This window comes from Mobula birostris, chromosome 17, assembly GCF_030028105.1.
Source record: "Mobula birostris isolate sMobBir1 chromosome 17, sMobBir1.hap1, whole genome shotgun sequence".
NCBI lineage: Eukaryota > Metazoa > Chordata > Chondrichthyes > Myliobatiformes > Myliobatidae > Mobula > Mobula birostris.
The window spans coordinates 2,591,913-2,609,308 of NC_092386.1; the positions used below are offsets into that span (position 1 = coordinate 2,591,913).

Genomic DNA, 17,396 nt, shown 5'->3' on the forward strand with positions numbered 1-17,396 from the left:
AGATCAAGGAACTAATTGTGGACCATGAAGGGAAGGTCAGCAGAATACACACCTATCCTCATTGATGAGCCAGTGGTGAAAAAGGTGAGAAGTTTCAGGTCCCTGGGCAACAACATCTCAGGGGATCAATCCTGGGTCCACCATATTGATGCCATCATTATGAAGGCATGCTAGTGGCAATACTTCATTGGGATTTAGAGGAGATTTGCTATGTCAGCAAAACTCCATACCTTTGAGAGCATGCTGACTGGTTGCATTAATATCTGGAATGGAAGCGCCAAATATGCAGGATTCTAAGATGCTTCAGAGGCTTGTAGACTCAGCCAACTCCATCACAAGCAGAAGCTGCCCAAGGACATCTTCAAAAGATGGTGTGTTAAGAAGGCGACATTCATTATAAGTGACCCTCACCATCCAGCTCATGCCCTCTTCTCATTACAACCATTAGGCAGGAGGCACAGGAGCCTGAAAACCCAACTTCAAAGTTCAAAGTAAACTTTATTATCAGAGTTCATACACGTCACTACATACAGCCCTGAGATTCTTTTTCTGTGGGCATACTTAGCAAATCTATAGAACAGTAACTGTCAACAGGATCAACGGACAACAAACTGTGAAAATGCAAATTAGATGGAGACGTAATGTAAAGATTTTTACTACTCATGTATGTGAAGGATGTAAGAAATAAAGTCAATTCAATTCAATATATAAATAGCAATAATAACAAGCATGAAATAACAAGATAATGTGTCCTTAAAGTGAGACTATCAGTTGTGGGAACACTAGAAGTAGGATAAGTGTAATTAACGCAACACACATCAAAGTTGCTGGTGAACGCAGCAGGCCAAGCAGCATCTGTAGGAAGAGGTGCAGTCGACGTTTCAGGCCAAGACCCTTCGTCAGGACTAACTGAAGGAAGAGTGAGTAAGGGATTTGAAAGTTGGAGGGGGAGGGGGGAGATCCAAAATGATAGGAGAAAACAGGAGGGGGAGGGATAGAGCCAAGAGCTGGACAGGTGATAGGCAAAAGGGGATACGAGAGGATCATGGGACAGGAGGTCCGGGAAGAAAGACAAGGAGGGGGGAGGACCCAGAGGATGGGCAAGAGGTATATTTAGAGGGACAGAGGGAGAAAAGGGAGAGTGAGAGAAAGAATGTGTGCATAAAAATGAGTAACAGATGGGGTACGAGGGGGAGGTGGGACCTTAGCGGAAGTTAGAGAGTCGATGTTCATGCCATCGGGTTGGAGGCTACCCAGACGGAATATAAGGTGTTGTTCCTCCAACCTGAGCGTAATTATCCCCTTTTGTTCAAGAGCCTGATGGTTGAGGGGTAACTGTTCTTGAACCTGGTGGTGAAGGTGCTGAGGCACATGCTTTTCTATGGCAACGTTTCATGTAGATGTGCTCAATGGTTGGGAGGACTTTACTCGTGATGTACTGAGTTGAACCCATTACCTTTTGTTGGCTTTTCTACTCGAAGACATTGGTATCCCAATATCAGGCCATAATGCAGCCAGACAACATGCTTTCCACCACACATCTATAGAAGCTTCCCAAGGTCCTTGATGACATGCTGAATCTCCGCATACTCCAGAAGAAATAGAGGCACTGTTGTGCTTTCTTTGCAACTATATTTATACGATGGGCCCAAGACAGGTCCTCTTAGATGGTGACACCCAGGAATTTAAAGTTACTGACCCTCTCCACTTCTCATCCTCTGATGAGTAGTGGCTCATGCACCTCTGGTTTGCTCTCCCGAGGTCCACAATCAGTTGCTTGATCTTATTGACATTGAGTTAGAGGTTGTTATTATTATACCACTCAAGACAAATTTTCAATCTCCCTGCTGTACGCTGATCCATCACCACCTCTGATATAGCCCACAGCAGTGGTGTCATCAGCAAACTTGCATTTGATGTTGAACATAGACTCATGAGCACTTAACATTTTTGGAGTAGCTTCTTCCCGTCTGCATCGGATTTCTGAACAGTCCATGAACATCGCTATTCCTCTTATTATTTATTTTTATTGTAACTTAGTGATTTGTTATGTCTGCACTGCAGCCACAAAACAACAAAATTCATGACAATAAACCAGATTCTTTTACTATTCTAAAAGACACCATTGCCTGCTTACAACCTAATATTTAAAACAATATATTGGTCACAAATTAAATATAATGGATCCAAAGTGAAAAAAAGAAAAAAAAAATAGAAACAGTGCTCTGGCTCTGAAATAGTGCAAGGAGATTCATGAAAATGATTCCAGGATTGAATAGCTAGTCATATGAAGAGCATTTGATGGCTCTGGGCCTGTATTTGCTAGAATTCAAAAGAATGAGAGGTGACTTCTTTGAAACCTATTGAATGGCAGAAGGCATTGATAGAGTAGGTTTGGAGAGGCTCTTTGAAATGGTAGAGAATCTTAAGACCAGAGGACACAGCCTCAGAATAGATGGGCATCCTTTTAGAATGGAGATGGGAGGAGTTTCTTTAGCCAGAGAGTGGCGTATCTGTGGAATTCTTTGCCACGGGTCACTGCGGATTTAAGGTAGAGGTTGATAGATTCTTGATGGGCCAGAGAATGAAGGGATATGGGGAGAAGGCAGGAGATTGGAGCTGCGAGGAAAATTGAATCAGCCATGATGAAATGCTGGAGCAGACTCAGTGGGCCAACTGGCCTAATTCTGCTCCTATGTTTTCTAGTCTTATGGTCTTAAAATAAGGGACCAGCAAGTATGGACAGGATTGTAAATCTTATTATTCTCTTAGAAGACGGCTTTAAAGACAAATTAGCAAATGTTTTACAGTAGATTTTTAAGTTATTAATCAAGGAATATCAGGTTAATGTACGAAAGTGTTGCAGAGACCTACGATCTCTGATTGAATGGAGGAATAGGCACAGATTGCCAAAGTAATCAATTTTGCTTCTTTTCAAAAGACAAAAAATAAATTAAACAAACTCCAGAGACAATTGATAGCTAAATGTTTCAAAATCAAATTAATAAGTACATTCATAGGCCTTGAACGAGAACCTAATCCAAAGACTATTAAATATACCATGACTCATATCAACCAGAATGTAAATTACATAATTATGCTATAAAAATTGACTAAAATAATAAATGGATATTGTCCTCAGGTTAACTTCATATTTGCTACATGGCTAGAAAATATCCAATTTATTTACATGCAAGATACCAACATCTTGAGTATAAAAAAAAAACTTGCAAACTGTATATTTTGATCAATTTTACTTACATCATTTGGTTTTTTAACCAATGCTCTAGTTGCTTGAAGAACACAATCAAATAATGCAGCTACAGGATTAGTCATCGCATCAGAATATTCCATAAAAATTTTTGCAAGGACAGAATGGGGGATGATAAGAGAACCACCACTGCGTTTGTTTTCATAACAGCTATTACACAGTGAAGAGAAGATTGTTATCTCAAATGTTGAGGTGATTTTTGAAAATAGATACAACAAATTCCTCATTACATTCATAACTTCTCAAAGACAAAAAAGTCTGCTGAGGTCATATTCTAATAGCCACCACTGTTGAATTTAAATTGTGAACTGGCATGTTAACATGGCCTTTCCAGTATAACTAAATGCTGCAATAAATCTGCCCATGCAAATATCTAGAGTATTGAAGGCTACAAAACGCATACAAGATTATGAGTAGCAATAGATAGGGTAAATAGCATTTTCCCTGGGGTGGTATACCATATCAGAGGATGAAACTTTAAGGTGAGAGGAAGAAAGATGGGCTAGACTAGTTTTCTTTTCAAATACAGAATGGTAGGTGCATGGAACACACTGCTGGAGGTGGGAGAAGCAGATAAAGTAATGATGGTTAAGAGGCACATGCAGAAAATAGGGGGAGGGATTAGAGATTGTATGCAGGTGGATGGGATAACTTCACTCGGATTCATGGTCAACAAAGTCATTGAACAACAAATGGCCTGTTCCTGCACTGTGTTTTATTTCCTGATGTTCATCTGCAATTTCATCAATATCAGAGGAAAACAGGCAATGGAATATCTCAAATAATTCCACATTATTTTAAAACGTAGTAGGAAGACAAAACATCCATTTTCATCACCTTTTTATATCCTCTGTTCCAAAAAGCCCATCTTTTAGTCACTTAAATTCACTCCATCAAATTCTGACACCTTCCTTGCCTTTCTTGATCTGTGTCCATCTCTGGAAACAAACTGTCTACCGACATCTTTTATAAATCTACTAATTCCCATGGCTACTTTGACAATACCTCTTCTCACCCTGTCTCCTGTAAAAGTGCTATACACAACTCAGTAGGTCAGATAGCATTCATAGAAATGAACAAACAGTCAACATTTCAGGCCAAGACCCTTCTTCAGGACAGGAAGGATCTTGGCCCAAAACATTGACTGTTTGTTCATTTCTCCAGCACTTTAACTTTCCCACCCACCTGGCTTCACCTATCACCTTCTAGCTAATGTGGGTAGCCTCCAACCTGATGGCATGAACATTGATTTCTCTAACTTCTGCTAATGCCCCTCCTCCCCCTCGTATCCCATCCGTTATTTATTTATATACACATTCTTTCTCTCTCTCTCTCTCTCTCCTTTTTCTCCCTCTGTCCCTCTGACTATACCCCTTACCCATCCTCTGGGTTTTTCCCCCCCCCCTCCCCCTTTTCCTTCTCCCTGGGCCTCCTGTCCCATGATCCTCTCATATCCCTTTTGCCAATCACCTGTCCAGCTCTTGGCTCCATCCCTCCCCCTCCTGTCTTCTCCTATCATTTTGGATCTCCCCCTCCCCCTTTCATATCTCTTACTAGCTCTTCCTTCAGTTAGTCCTGACGAAGGGTCTCGGCCTGAAACGTCGACTGTACCTCTTCCTAGAGATGCTGCCTGGCCTGCTGCGTTCACCAGCAACTTTGATGTGTGTTCCCTTCTAGCTATCCTACTTTCCCTCTCACCACCTTTTTATTCTGGCATCTTCCCACTTCCTTTCCAGTCCTGAAGAGGGGTCTCTGCCAGAAACATCGAACGTTTATTCATTTCCATAGATGCTTCCTGATCTGCTGAGTTACTCCAGCATTTTTTGTGTGTTGATTTGGATTTCCAACACCTGTAGAACTTCTTGTGTTTACACCTTTTATCGTTAGTTAATTGTTTATATGGAGTAGCCATAGTATCTCTTCATGTCCCACTGCTGACAACACGACCCAAAATTCTCCAAAAGGAGAAGAAAATCCACCTTACTTTATCATATAGTTGACACTAATTACCTTTTATTTAAAGCCTCCAATTCAGCTTCAAATAGGTCAAAATAGCATCTTAGTACTAATCGATAAAGTGGTTTCATTTCCAAAGGAAAAAGCTCTTGACTTGATGGTTTATGGCAAGGTTCTTCATTGTAAACACAACATCTAAAAATTCCAGATTGAAAAATTAGTGGATAGCAGAAGAAATATTTTAATTAACAATGAGACATGTATATTGTCTACAGTAGTCCTTAAAAAAAATTCTCACTCCTCAACTTCATTCCAAACTCAAGAGTACGTGAAGACATTTTCCAGATCTACCAAATACAGTAGATTCTGGTTAATTGGGACCTATCGGGACCGGTACATCTTGGCCCAATCGAGCAGTTGCTCCAATTTGTCAAAGTTTTATGGAAATAGTTAAAACAGTATATAAAAAAAACGCAAACTACCATTTAAATGAGTAGCAATTAATGCATTTAAATAAAATACAGAACAAATTAGAACAGCATCAATACCTCTACAGTACTATAAAACTATGCATTAGTTCCTAATAGTTATTGATGGAGTAATTCATCCAGTGTACACGTTCTTTTAGTTGACTGTAAAAGAATAAAATCAGAGCAGGTACCTAGTGTGGATAACCCCTAGATTGCATGAGATAGGCAACTGGGTAAATGACAGGAGAAAGGCGGGAAATGCACAACCAGTGCAGAGTACACCTGTGCTAATTCCCTTCAATAATAATTATACAACTTTAGATACTAGCCGGCTGGTGGCATAGTGACATCAGCGCTGGACTTACTCCTGATGCTATCTTTCTATGGATGCTATCTGAAGACTCCCGAGTTCAAATCCAGCAGCTCCCTTGCACGCTTTCCATCCGTGCTGGGTTGAGCGTCGAGCTAGCAACTCGGCCTCATCAAAATAAGAAAGCCCGCTTAAAACAAAAAGCCATCAAGACGGCGTCCCGATGACTCCACTCGGAGTTAAGGGCTTTCTTCTTCTTTAGATACTATTGAGGGGGATGATTTACTGGAGGGAGCCAAAGTTACCTAATCTCTCGCATTGAGTCTGGTGTTGTGCCTCAGAAGAGCAGAGAGGTGAAGACTGCTGCGCTGATAGGAGATGATTTAGTCAGAGGAACAGAGATGAGGTTCTGTGGGCACGATACAGACACCTGGCTGGTATGTTGCCTCCCTAGTGCCAGGATCAGGGATGTCTCGGACCATAACCTTTGCATCCTAAAGGGCAAGGGTGAGCAGTCAGAAGTCTTGGTATGTACTGGCACCAATGACATAGGCAGACAAGGTAAGGAGGTCCTGAAGAGAGATTTTAGGGAGCTAGGAAGAAAGATAAGAAACAGGACCGCCAGGGTAGTAATCTCTAGATTGCTGCCTCAGCCACATGCCAGTGAGGGTAAGAATAGGATGATTTGGCAAGTAAATGTGTGGCTGAGGAGCTGCTGCAGGGGGCAGGGGTTCAGATTCATGGATCATTGGGATCTCTTCTGGTGAAGGCATGACCCAAATGAAATGGTTACTCCTGAACCCGTGGGTTCCAATATCCTTACGGGCAGTTTGGCAGAGTTGTTTGGGTGGGTTTAATCACAAACAAGAAAAAAAAAAATCTGCAGATGCTGGAAATCTAAGCAACACACAAAATGCTGGAGGAACCCAGAGGGCAGGCAGCATCTAGGGAAAAGAGTACAGTCGACATTTTGGGCCGAGACTCTTTATCAGAACTGATTTGGCAGGGGGGTGGGAACCGGAGTGATAGTGCTGAAGGCAAGGTAGTTGGTTTACAAACAGAGGCAATGTGTAGTGAAAATCTTAGCAAGGAGATTCTAATGATAGGGCAAATTGCAGTCTATTGGATAAGTTGCAACGTAAAAGACGGACAAAATCGAAAAGGGTGAACATAGGAATAAAGCTGTTATATTTGAATGCGTGCAATATACAAAATTAGGTTGATGAACTTACAGCACATTCACGGATTGGCATGTATGATGTTATAGGCATCACTTCATCATAGGTGAAAGATTACAGCTGGGAGCTTAATGTCCAAGGATACACATTGTATTGAAAGGATAGACAGAAAGGCAGGGAAGGTGGTGAGGTTCTGTTGGTAAAAAATGAAATCAGATAATTAGGGTTGGAAGATATTGAATCATTGTGGATAGAGCTAAGGAACTGCAAGGGTAAAAAGACTCTGATGGGAGTAATATATAGACACCTAAATAGTAATAAGGTTGTAGTCTACAAATTACAACGGGAGATAGAAAATGCATACCAAAAAGGCAATATTACAATAGCCATGGGGGATTTCCATATGCAGGTAGATTGGAAAAATCAGGTTAATGCTGGATTCCAAGAAGGGGAATTTCTAGGATGCCTACAAGATGGTTTTTTAGAGCTGCTCATTGTGCAGCCCACTGGGGGATCAGCTATTCTAGATTGGGTATTAATGCAGTGATCCAGAGTTGATTAGAGAGCTTAATGTAAAAGTGCTCTTAGGGGCAAAATTCACCCTGAAATTTGAGAAGAAGCTAAAGTCAGATGTATCAGTATTTCAGGGCAGTAAAGGGAATTACAGAGGCTTGTGAGAGGAGTTGGTCAGAATTGATTGATAAAGAACACTGGCAGGGATGATAGCAGAGCAGCAATATCTGGAATTTCTGGAAGCAATTTGGAAGGCACAGGATATATACATTCCAAAGAGTAATAAGTATTCTAAAGGTAAGATGACAATCATGGCTAACAAGAGAATTCAAAGCCAACAGGAAGTGCCAAAGAGAAGACATAATAAGAGCAAAAATTGGTGGGAAGTTAGGTTGGGTAACGGGGTAACATTTCAAAACAAACAGAAGGCCACTGAAAATGTTAATAAGATAAAGATGGAATACAAAACTAAGCTAGCCAATGATACTAGAGGATACCAAAAGTTTCTTCAGATACATAAAGTGTAAAAGAAAGGCACAAGTGGATATTGGACCGCTGGAAAACAATGCCGGAGAGGTAGTAATTGGGATCAAGGAAATGGCAGATGAACTGAATAATTATTGTGCATCCGTTGTTACTGTGGAAGACACTAAAGAGTATAGTGGAAAATCCAGGTGTCGAGGTCATGAAGTGTGTGAAGTCACTGTTACTAGGCAGAAGGTTCTTGGGAAACTGAACGGTCTGAAGTTACATAAGTCATCTGAACCAGATGGTGTACACTCCAGGGTTCTGAAAGAGGTGATTGAAGAGATTGTGGAGGCACTAGTAATAATCTTTCAAGAGACATTAGATTCTGGAATGCTACTGGAAGATTGGAAAATTGCAAATGTCACTTCACTTTTCAAGAAGGGAGACAGGCAGAAGAAAGGAAGTGATAGGCCAGTTAGTCTGACCTCAGTGGTTGGGAAGACGTTGGAGTCGATTGTTAAGGATGTGGTTTCAGGGTACATGATAAAATTTGCCATTGTTAGCATGGCTTAAATCTTGCCTGACAAATCTGTTGGAATTCTTTGATGAAACAACAAGCAGGATAGACAAAGGAGAATTGGTTGATATTGTGCATTTGGATTTTCAGAAGGCCTTTGACAAGGTGCTACACATGAGGATGCTTAACAAGCTATGACCCCAAGGTTTAACAGGGAGGATTGTAGCATGGATAAAGCAGTGACTGACTGGCAGGAGGCAAAGAGTCTTTTCAAAGGGAGCCTTTTCAGGTTGGCTGCTGGTGACTGGTGGTATTCCACAGGAGTCCATGTTGGGACTGATTCTTTTTACATTATATGTCAATGATTTGGATAATGGAATTGATGGCTTTGTCACAAAGTTTGCAGACAATACAAAGATAGGTAGGGGGCAGGTAATTTTGAGGAAGTAAATAGGCTACAAAAGGACCTAGACAGATTAGGAGAATGGGCAAAGAAGTAGCAGATGGAATACAATGTCGGGAAGTGTACAGCCATGCACTTTGGTAGAAGAAATGAATGGGTTGACTATTTTCGAAATGTAGAGCGAATACAAAGAACTGAAGCGCAATGGGACTTGCCTGTGCAGGGTTCCCCAAATCTTAGTTTATAGGGTAAGTCTGTGTTGAGGAAGGTAAATGTGAAGTTAGCATTCTTTTCAAGAGGACTGGAATATAAAAGCAAGGATGTAATGCTGAAACTTTTTAAAGCACTGGTGAGGCTTTACTTGGAGTACTGAGAGTAGTCTTGGGTACCTTAGCTTAGAAAGGATGTGCGGAAACTGGAGAGGGACCAAAGGAGGCTCACGAAAATGATTCCAGATTTGAACTGCTTATCGTATGAAGAACGTTTTGATTGCTCTGGGCCTGTATTCACTACAATTCAGAAGATTTAGGGGTGACCTAATTGAAACCTATCAAATAACGAAAGGCCCTGACGGAGTGGACATCGAGAGGATGCTTCCTATGGTGGGAAAATCTAAGACCAGAGGACACAGCCTCAGAATAGAGGAGTGTCCTTTTAGAACCAAGATAAGAAGGAATTTATTTAGCCAGAGTGGTGAATCTGTGGAATTTGTTGCCACAGGTATGTGTGGAAACCAAGTCTGTATGTATATTTAAGCCAGAGGTTGATAGATTCTTCATTGGTCAGGGCAGAAAGGGATATGAGGAGAAGGCTAGAGATTGGGGTTGAGAGGAAATATGGATCACCCATGATAAAATTGTGCAGCAGACCCGATGGGCCAAATGGCTTAATTTTGCCCCTATGTCTTATGGTCTTATATTTGAGTTGCGATGTATTCTACTTTGAGTTGGAGTTTATAGCTAAGCAGGGAGGAGTGTAGTGTATTTAATATTTCAGTAATATTCTAAATATATTTTGTATATATTCTTGTAGCTTACATAATTCATTACAGGCTATATGTAAAAAGTGTGTGAATGTCATACATTGTTATGCCACCATGTCATATGTGAGCTCCTCACTAAAGAAACACTAAGAAGAGAAGAGCTCCTGTGTTTTTCTTTCGATTAATTTCTGGATACTTTCAAATTCTTCATAATTCTTAAGTTAGTTAAGTAATGAAATAGTTTCATTTTCACTTCCAGCCGTTTCTGGCATCTCCAAGCCTGAATGATTGAAACTGTGGTGAGCAAAACAGTTCAGAATTGCCTTACTGCTCTTTCTCACCAACTATCAGTGACAAAAATCCCTGCTTTTTTTAAACTAAACACTTGCAACTGCTCTATTTTAAAGCTGTTCACACTAAGTAGAGTGTAGTGTCAAACTGCTACACAAGTACACATGATTGACGCTAGTTAGACACTGTTGGGCAATAGGCTCCTGCCTCAATTAAGCAATACACGTGTCCCAAATAAATGAAGAGAACCCTGGCTATTTTCTTGATTAGTTTTTGTTCTTTAAGAGTTGTCCCAAATAAGTGGCTGGCCTAATGAACCAGAAACTACTGTATTTCAGAAAGTAATCTTCTCCCCTGTTCAGAATGTTTAAATGCAAGGAATGAATGTAAAATTTTATTTTTGACTGCCAGTACGAGGAAGGATGCAATTCATTTTGTTTAGCCAACTTCTGTCCTGTATGAATATTAAAAGACTTCTTAGTTTCAAATGAGCCAAAAATTTTCCAATCACATTTATCACTTTGATAATTTCATAGTACAGTTAACTGCGAATGTGTTGGCAGTTGTAGTAAGGTATACCATTAATATTAGCTGGTGCAGCTTCTAGCAGTTTTTGTCCAGTCTCTCAATTCAAGCAAAGACACATCATGAAATAAAATTCCACTTAGTCAGTGCTTATTACATATCTAAGTTTTAATCTTGTGCAAGTGGTGATAATTCAATTCAAATCAGTTGTAAATACAGTGGAATTTGAAGAGATACTTGTTGCAAATAAATTGAAAATCTCTGGCAATAAAAGGAATTTAAAATTTACAATTTTCTTACCTTGCTAATGAGTCAAAAAGAAATGAACTTCCTTTCTTACAAATGGAACACTGTAGAATCTCCATATAGTAGCTCACTATGGAAGAATGTTGCCAGGGTGGATGATTAAGAATTAGACTTTGCATGATGCTGACGAACTCATGCAAGTAACCCAGGCCTACATTACCCTGCAGTGAAAACAGATTGGTGTTAGTGAATTCAAAGAAATGTACCATTGAAGTAAATCTTGCCTTTCTCAATCTCAGGTCTTAGCAAGAAACGTTATAGGAAATAATAAAAATACACATTGATACATAGTTAAATTACACTCTGTTGAATGAAAAGCATTTGAATAAAAATTTACTTGGACCACATACATCAATATTTACTTAGTTCCAATGGTCAAAACAAAAGGGCACTTTGTTAAAGGTGTTTACACTGATGACAAGTGAGGGGGTAGATTATTGCCAAGGACTTAGAAATGGAATTCAGAGCCACTGACAGCTGAAGAAAACAGTCAACGAATAGAAAGATGCAAATATGGCAGCACACATAGTCCCATGGATTCAAGCTCTCTAATAACTTAAATGTTATTTTAAATGTAGTTACTATGTTTTTGGTATTTGAATTGCCAGTATGCTGTTTTGCACTGAATGGAGTAGCATTGCAATTTTGTTGTCTTCATCAATGACAATACAGGTGTGCGCTGCTTAATGTCCAATCGCATATACGTCCGTAGTCCCGATCGGAGAATGTGACATATTGGACGTAACCAATCTCGTGTATCGCGCATCTCGAGTGTAGTAGCGTTATCTCTGTTTAATTTTCTTTCGAAAATATTACTGTAAAGTGCATCATGGCTTCCAAATGCAGGTTATTCGACCTGAAGCTCTTCCAGTGGAGCACTATGAGGATGTTGAGTACAGTGATGTGGATGATCTTGTTCATCTTTGATAAACTGTGTGATATAGGCTAAGAAAGTGTTTACATAAAAGTTTAAAAAGTGAAAAATTAAAAAGGTTAAAATGAAATAAAAAATTATAGTGTACAGTATACAGTTTTAGTGTAAGTTCTTGGCTACTTAGTCAATACAGGTACACTACAGTACTCCATATAGGTTTGCTAAGAAAATAATATGGTGTTCGCACAACATCCAAATCACATAACGACCGATTTCACAGAATGTATCGTGGACGTTAAGCGATGCATACCTGCAAACAAGAAACATCCCAGATATTCCAATTGATTGCAAGAGATTACAGCATACACAAGGCCAGGCAAGGATGTGAAAAAAGGATAAGAATTAATCAAAAAAAATGATATTGGTGGACCAGAAGGAAAGGCAAGTCAATGAGTACAGCAAAAACCCTCAATTAGAATGTGGCAAACCTTAGGATACAGACTATTGGATTAAAAATGGAAGAGGACAAGAGACAGTCATTAAATAATTGAAATAAACAAGGGAAAATAAAAAATAAGCAATTATTAGTACAAGGGCAGGAATTTAATCACATCATATTTGTCTTCTTTGATGATAGGAATCAGGAAATGCTTTTGAATCATCTCCAAGTCAAACAACTACAATAGACAAAAGCTGCTCACAGAAAATGCTGGAGGAACTCAACAGGCCAGGCATGGAAAAGAGAACAGTCAACATTTTGGGCCGAGACCCTTCAGTATGACTGGAGGGAAAAAAAAGATGAGGAATAGAGTTAAAAGGTGGTGGGGGGGGGGGGTGGAGGGAGAAACACTTTAATAGGTGAAACTGGCGGGGGGAGGGGTGAAGTAAAGAGCTGGAAAGTTAATTGGTGAAAGAGATACAGAGCTGGAGAAGGGGGAATCTTAATAGGAGAGGACAGAAGGCCATGTAAGAAAGAAAAGAGGGGAGGAGCACCAGAGGGAGGTGATGGACAGCAAGGGAGATAAGGTGTGAAAGGGAAAAGGAGATGGGGACTGGTGAAGGAGAGGGGTGGGGAAGTTCGAGATATCGATGTTCATGCCATCAGGTTGGATGCTACCCAGACAGAATACAAGATGTTGTTCCTCCAACCTGGGTGTTCCCCCTAGTTCAGTCCCTTCCTAACTATATCCATGACACTCCACACGCTCTGGATCTTTTCAATGATTTCAAGTTCCGTAGCCCCCATCATCTTATTTTTACTATGTGTTGTGTATGTGGTCTGGGTACACAACAATGTTATTAATAAAAACGTTGGAGACAGGAGCCAAGGTTCACGGTTCTTTACTGGCAGAATCCGAACTCGGCACACACGTACAGATCAATACGTGCCTAATAGCGCATTCAACGACGTGTCACTAAAACCTAAAGTAGTCCATTATTATACTGTAGGCTATATGGTACACTATGGATGTCCAGTGCCTACACCCCTCCATCTCCCACCAGGAAGGCTTCAAGCTCTCCATTTCTTTCTGGACACCAGACCCAACCAGTACCACCCCCCCCCCCCCCCCACCAGCACTCCTTCGTCTAGTGGAACGTCCACACTCTTAATAATTTCCCCTTTGGCTCCTCCCACTTTCAAACTTTCAAACAAAAGCTGAAGCCGTGGGCACTTGCATGGGTCCCAGCTATGCTTGCCTTTTTATTGGCAACGTGGAACAGAATCAGAATTACCATCATGGGCATGTGATGTGAAATTTGTGAACTTTGTAGCAGCAGTTCAATGCAATACATAATATAGAAGAAAAAATTAAAATAATATTAATAATAAATCTTATACTGTATAAATTATACTGAATATGTATATTGAATAGATTAAAAACCGTGCAAAAAACAGAATATATATTAACGAAGTGAGGTAGGGGTTCAATGTTCATTTAAGAATCAGATGGCAGAGGGGAGAAGCTGTTCCTGAATTACTGAGTGTGTGCCTTTAGGCTTCTGTACCTCCTACCAGATGGCAACAGTGAGAAAAGGGCATGCCCTGGGTGCTGGAGGTCCTTAATAATAGACGCTGCCTTTCTGAGACACCGCTCCCTAAAGATGTCCTGGGTACTTTGTAGGCTAGTACCCAAGAAGGAGCTGACTAAATTTACAACCTTCTGCAGCTACTTTCAGTCCTGTGCAGTAGACCCTCCACCCCCTCCCCCCATACCCGACAGTGATGCAGCCCGTCAGAATACTCTCCACGGTACATCTATAGAAGTTCTTAAGTGTACTTGTTGATATACCAAATCTCTTCAAACTCCTAATGAAGTATAGCTGCTGTCTTGCCTTCTTTATAACCGCATTGATATGTTGGGACCAGGTTAAATCCTCAGAGATCTTGACACCCAGGAACTTGAAACTGTTCACTCTCTCCACTTCTGATCCCTCTATGAGGATTAGTATGTGTTCCTTCATCTTACCCTTCTTGAAGTCCACAGTCAGCTCTTTCGTTTTACTGATGTTGAGTGCCAGGTTGTTGCTGCAACAAAACTCCACTAGTTGGCATATCTCAGTCCTGTACACCCTCTTATCACCACCTGAGATTCTACCAACAATGGTTGTATCATCAGCAAATTTATAAATGGTATTTGAGCTATGCCTAGCCACATAGTCGTGGGTTTAGAGAGAGTAGAGCAGTGGGCTAAGCACACACCCGAGGTGCACCAGTGTTGATTGTCAGTGAGGAGGATATGTTATCACCAATCCGCACAGATTGTAGTCTTCTGGTTAGGAAGTCAAGGATCCAATTGCAGAGGGAGCTACAGAGGCCCAGGTTCTGCAACTTCTCAATCAGGATTGTGGGAATGATGGTATTAAATGCTGAGCTACAGTCAATGAACAGTGTCCTGACATGGGTGTGTGTGTTGTCCAGGTGGTCTAAAGCCGTGTGGAGAGCCATGAGATTGCATCTGTCATTGACCTACTGTGGCGATAGGCAAATTGCAATGGGTGCAAGCCCTTGCTGAGGCAGGAGTTCGGTCTAGTCATGACCTACCTCTCAAAGCACTTCATCACTGTAGATGTAAGTGCTACCAGGCAATAGTCATTAATGCAGCTCATGTTATTCTTCTTAGGCACTGGTATAATTGTTGCCTTTTTGAAGCAAGTGGGAACTTCCTCCCATAGCAGTGAGAGGTTGAAAATGTCCTTGAATACTCCTGCCAGTTGGTTGGCACAGGTTTTCAGAGCCTTACCAGGTATTCCATCAGGACCTTTCGCCTTAAGAGGGTTCACTCCCTTTAAAGACAGCCTAAAATTGGCCTTTGAGATGGAGATCACAAGAGTCATCAGGCGCAGCAGGGATCTTCACAGCTGTAGTTGTATTCTTCCTTTCAAAGCGGGCATAGAAGGTATTGAGTTCATCTGGTAGTGGAGCATCGCTGCCATTCATGCTATTGGGTTTCACTTTGTAGGAAGTAATGTCTTACAAGCCGTGCCAGAGTTGTCATGCATCCGATGTTGTGTCCAACCTCGTTCGAAATTGTCTCTTCACCCTGAAATAGCCTTCCACAGATCATACCCGGTTTTCTGGTACAGGTCTGGATCGCCAGACTTGAATGCTACAGATCTGGCCTTCAGTAGATAATGTACCTCCTGGTTCATCTACAGCTTTTGGTTTGGGAATGTGCAGTAAGTCTTTGTAGGCACACACTCATCCACACAGGTTTTAATGAAGTTGGTAACAACTGCAGCACACTCATCCAGATTCGAAGATGAATCCCTGAATAGAGTCCAGTCCACCAATTCAAAGCCATTCTGTAGACACGCCTGTGCTTCCCTTGTCCCTACCTTCTTGGTCCTCACTACTGGTGCTGCAGTCTCCAGTCTCTGTCTATACTCAGGGAGCAGAAGTACAGCCAGGTGATCAGACATCCCGAAGTGAGGGCACGGCAGGCATTCTTGATGGTGGTGTAGCAGTGGTAGTGTGTTGTTTCCTCTGGTATTGCAAATGATCTGTTGATGGAAATTGCTTAGTGATTTTTTCAGACTGGCCTCGTTAAAATCTCCCAAAACAATGGTGAAGGTGTTAGGACGCACTGTTTCGTGCATGTTGATCCCATTGCTTAGATCATCTAAAGCCTGATTGAATTAGCCTGAGGTGGAATGTATACTGCTACCAAAATGACCCCAGAGAACTCCCATGGTAGGTAAAAAGGACGGCACTTAACTGCTAGATACTCCAGACCTGGGGAGCAGAATTGGGACAGCACTGATATATCTGTGCACTAAGAAGAGTTGATCATGAGGCATACTCCTCCACCTCTGCTTTGAGAGATTCTATAGATCTACCCTGACGGTGTATAGTAAACCCACTGATCTGAATCGCTGCATCCTGTACAGAAGGAGTTAACGAGGATTCTGTGAAACAAAGGAAACACACGGTCCTAATGTCCCTCTGATTCAGCACCCTAGCTCTGAGATCATCGATCTTATTCATCAGAGATTGAACACTTGCCAGGAAGATAAGACGGTATTGGGAGTTTAAAACCCCATTTCCTTAAACGCAGTTGTAACCCCAATCTACAGCCACACTTCTTCTGTGGGCGCTTCCGTCCACAGTCAGAGTTGTTTCAGTCAGTTCTAAGCAGCAATAGTCTGTTTAAATGCATTAAGACATCTTTGTTGACTGTACTAACCTTGGAATCAGTTGTGCGTTTTAGCCATATCAGGCTGAAATGATAATATTTAATCATATCCATTGACAGTACTGCTGCTACTCAAGTCGCCCCTAGGCGCCCTGGAAGTTCCAAGCCTACAATGGTGGCCATGCCCCACTTTTCCTACGCTATATTGATGACTGCATTGGTACTGCTTCCTGTACCCATGCAGAACTCATCAACTTCATCCACTTTGCCTCCAACTTCCACCCTGGTCCACTTCCAAAACCTCCTTCCTCTTTGTCGATATCTCTGTCTTTGTCTCTAGAGACAGCTTATCTACTGCTGTCTATTATAATCCCGCACGCTCTCACAGCTACCTGGACTATACCTCTTCCCACCTGTTAACTGTAAAAATGCCATCCCCTTATCTCAATTTCTCCACCTCCGCCACACTTGCTATCAGGATGAGACTTTTTATTCCAGAACAAAGGAGATGTCTTCCTTCTTCAAAGAAAGAGGCTTTCCTTCCTCAACCCTTAAATGCAACTCCTCCATTTCACACATGTCTGCTCTCACTCAATCCTCTTGCCACCCTACCAGGAATAGGGAAAGGGTTCTTCTTGTCCTCACCTACCACCTACCATCCCAACAACCTCCATATCCAAGAAATTAGTCTCCGCAAC

At 41.3% G+C, this 17,396-nt stretch overlaps 1 protein-coding gene across 1 annotated transcript in view; it reads right to left on the minus strand.

The window, feature by feature from the left end:
• The window catches only part of slf1 (SMC5-SMC6 complex localization factor 1), a 140,331-nt gene that overhangs the window by 48,235 nt on the left and 74,700 nt on the right, over window positions 1-17,396 (minus strand). The window contains exons 9-11 of the mRNA XM_072281213.1: window positions 11,185-11,351; window positions 5,282-5,422; window positions 3,262-3,421 (exon numbers count right to left, since the gene is read on the minus strand). Coding sequence (XP_072137314.1) covers window positions 3,262-3,421; window positions 5,282-5,422; window positions 11,185-11,351 — 468 coding nt within the window. The remainder of the gene's footprint in view (window positions 1-3,261; window positions 3,422-5,281; window positions 5,423-11,184; window positions 11,352-17,396) is intronic.